The sequence below is a fragment of the Sinocyclocheilus grahami genome, unplaced genomic scaffold (assembly GCF_001515645.1).
Source record: "Sinocyclocheilus grahami isolate Dianchi unplaced genomic scaffold, SAMN03320097.WGS_v1.1 scaffold27684.1, whole genome shotgun sequence".
Taxonomy (NCBI): Eukaryota; Metazoa; Chordata; class Actinopteri; order Cypriniformes; family Cyprinidae; genus Sinocyclocheilus; species Sinocyclocheilus grahami.
Window position 1 is genome coordinate 32 of NW_015520439.1, and position 2,555 is coordinate 2,586.

The 2,555-nt window shown below is 33.2% G+C and overlaps 1 protein-coding gene across 1 annotated transcript; it reads left to right on the plus strand.

Moving 5' to 3' along the window:
• Nucleotides 1-1,584: 1,584 nt before the first annotated feature.
• LOC107580234 (prolyl endopeptidase-like) lies at nt 1,585-2,165 on the plus strand (the record flags this gene model as incomplete). Its single annotated transcript, XM_016265965.1, has 3 exons — nt 1,585-1,706; nt 1,783-1,888; nt 1,974-2,165. Coding segments are annotated over 3 exons (420 nt in total), but the record flags the coding sequence as incomplete, so codon positions are not given.
• Nucleotides 2,166-2,555: the final 390 nt, after the last annotated feature.

The following is a 2,555-nucleotide window of genomic DNA, read 5'->3' on the forward strand; positions in this document are numbered from 1 at the left end:
TTTGCGTAGCTGTAATTATAGGTGGGGATTATGGTAATTGTGAATGAGCGTGCATGAGCGCCCTATTTACGAATCATTGGAATTCATTAACATACGCATGTTTAACTATCAAATCAAAGTTTACGAAGTGTTTGTGAATCTGGAGGAGAGTTTTCGGAAGAGGTCCGTTTTACGCACAAATTACTCCGAATACTCTCGTATATTTACGTTTCATGAATGAGACCCATTGCACCCATTATTTTTTGAAGACACTGAAAACACTGCGAGCGTCACGCACGCTTCAGTATGTGTGTAGTAAACAAAACCACGCGTCTGTGCCATTCATTCGTTCAACCGCAGAACATGCAGGATTCATATTCAAATAGTATTTTTGTGGCTTAATATTCACAGGCACTAGTCTATGTCGCGTTTTGTTCCAAGTGTACTGACCTACTCTTGATTTATCCATCCAAAATTTGGCAAATTCCATGACATTCCACATTAAATAGTAGGCTGAATTCCGCTTTTATGATGGTAGGCTAAATTAGTTTTCTGCATCGCGGAATTGATCACTGTTTGTAAAGAAATATAAAGTAAATATGTGTAAATATATCAGTATTTCCCCAAAATATGCCCACTTCTGGACGAAAAGCCATAATGGATGTTATTCAGTAACATTTGCATGTTTTGCAACGTTTTGTTGACAGCCAGAGGTGGCAGAAAATTTTATGGAGGCGGCCGCCTCATAATTTTCTATGCAGAAAAACCCTTATATATATAAATACAATTTTTACTTTAAATGTTAGTTTTAGTACTTTTAAGACTTTATTAAAATTAAAAATAAAATAAGTTTAGGTTCATGTTTTTCGTATAATATTTCTAATTAATTTAGCTTTTTAAATTTTATTTTAATTTTTTATAGCTTTTGTACTATTATACAATGACATACTGGTATTTATTAATATTTCATCATTAATATTCTTTTGTTTTAAATATTTCTATTAATCTTTAATTTATTTTATTTTAATTTAAGTTTTAGTAGTTTTAGCACTTTAACCTAGACCTATATAATTTCTCATTTTTGTTTTAAGTTTTTCATCTAATTTTTATATTTTATTTTATTTTCATCACCAAAAATGATTTTTAATTGCTTTAATGGTAACAGTTTACAATAAGGCCCCATTTGTTAACATTAGTTAATGCAAACTAACATTGAGCAATACACTTGTTACAGTATTTATTACTTTGCTAATGTTAGTTAATAAAAATACAACTGTTCATTGTTATTTCATGTCAGCTCAGGTCCAAGTTTATTAGTCATGTGAGGCACAGGTATTAAAATTAATAAATTATTCATATAATAAGTATTTATAAGGTTTTTAAAAAATAAATAAGAGGTCTGTTAAATAATATAAAAATATATAACTTTTACTTTTAATGATGTACTAGTAAATGTTTAAATGAACATTTACTGAGATTAATAAATGCTTTAGAGGTATTTTTCATCGTTAGTTCACATTAACTTATGTAGTTAACATATGGAACCTTATATAGTTTCAACAGCAGTAAGAGATCTTGATTGACTTCTGTCTGTCTGTCTCTCAGGCACTGAGACGTCCACTAACCTGCACCAGAAGCTGTACTATCACATGTTGGGAACCCCTCAGTCTCAGGACGTCCTGTGTGCCGAATTTCCCGATCAGCCGAAATGGATGAGCGGTGCTGAGGTAAGAAACACACACACAGATGGTGCTTCATTTCTGGTTGTGTTATGAGGCGAATGACGTGTGTGTGTGTTTTCAGGTATCTGATGACGGCCGTTATGTGCTGTTGTCCATTCGAGAGGGCTGTGACCCCGTCAACAGACTGTGGTACTGTGACCTGAACGCCGTGCCGCAGGGAATCACTGGTACAGACGCACAGAAACATTATTATTCAGATGAAAATGCTTGCTTTCTGCTGACAGGATCTCATGTATATCTTAATGATGACAGGTTTGTTGCCATGGGTGAAGCTGATCGATAACTTCGATGCGGAGTATGAATACGTCACGAATGAAGAAACCGTTTTCACTTTCAAAACCAACCTGGACGCTCCTCAGTATCGACTCATTAACATCGACTTTGCCGAGCCGTCCATCAGCCAATGGAAAGAGCTCATTCCCCAACACGACAAAGATGTTATCGGTGAGCAGAGATGCTGTTTTAATGAGATCATGTCAAATCAAAGTTCACTCTATTTACTTTCTCAATGAATGCCCCTGGTCTTATTGTGCCTAATTCATCTGCAAGTGATTGTAAGAAATCAAATCTATGTTTTCATGATCTCATAATCAAAATATTACTACTTTTTCCCTTTTACTTTTCCCACAGAAATATGTCACATTATGGAATTTGAATGTGTTGCAAATAATAATATTTTTTTTTAATTCTGTTTAATTTATTTCAATTTGTTGATTTAAAAAGCATAACATAAGAGTTTTATTATTTTATTTACGATATTTGTCAAAAGTTTGAATAATTGACCATTTAAAAAAAAAAAAGTTTTTGGAAAGAAGTTTTGTATACTCACCAAGG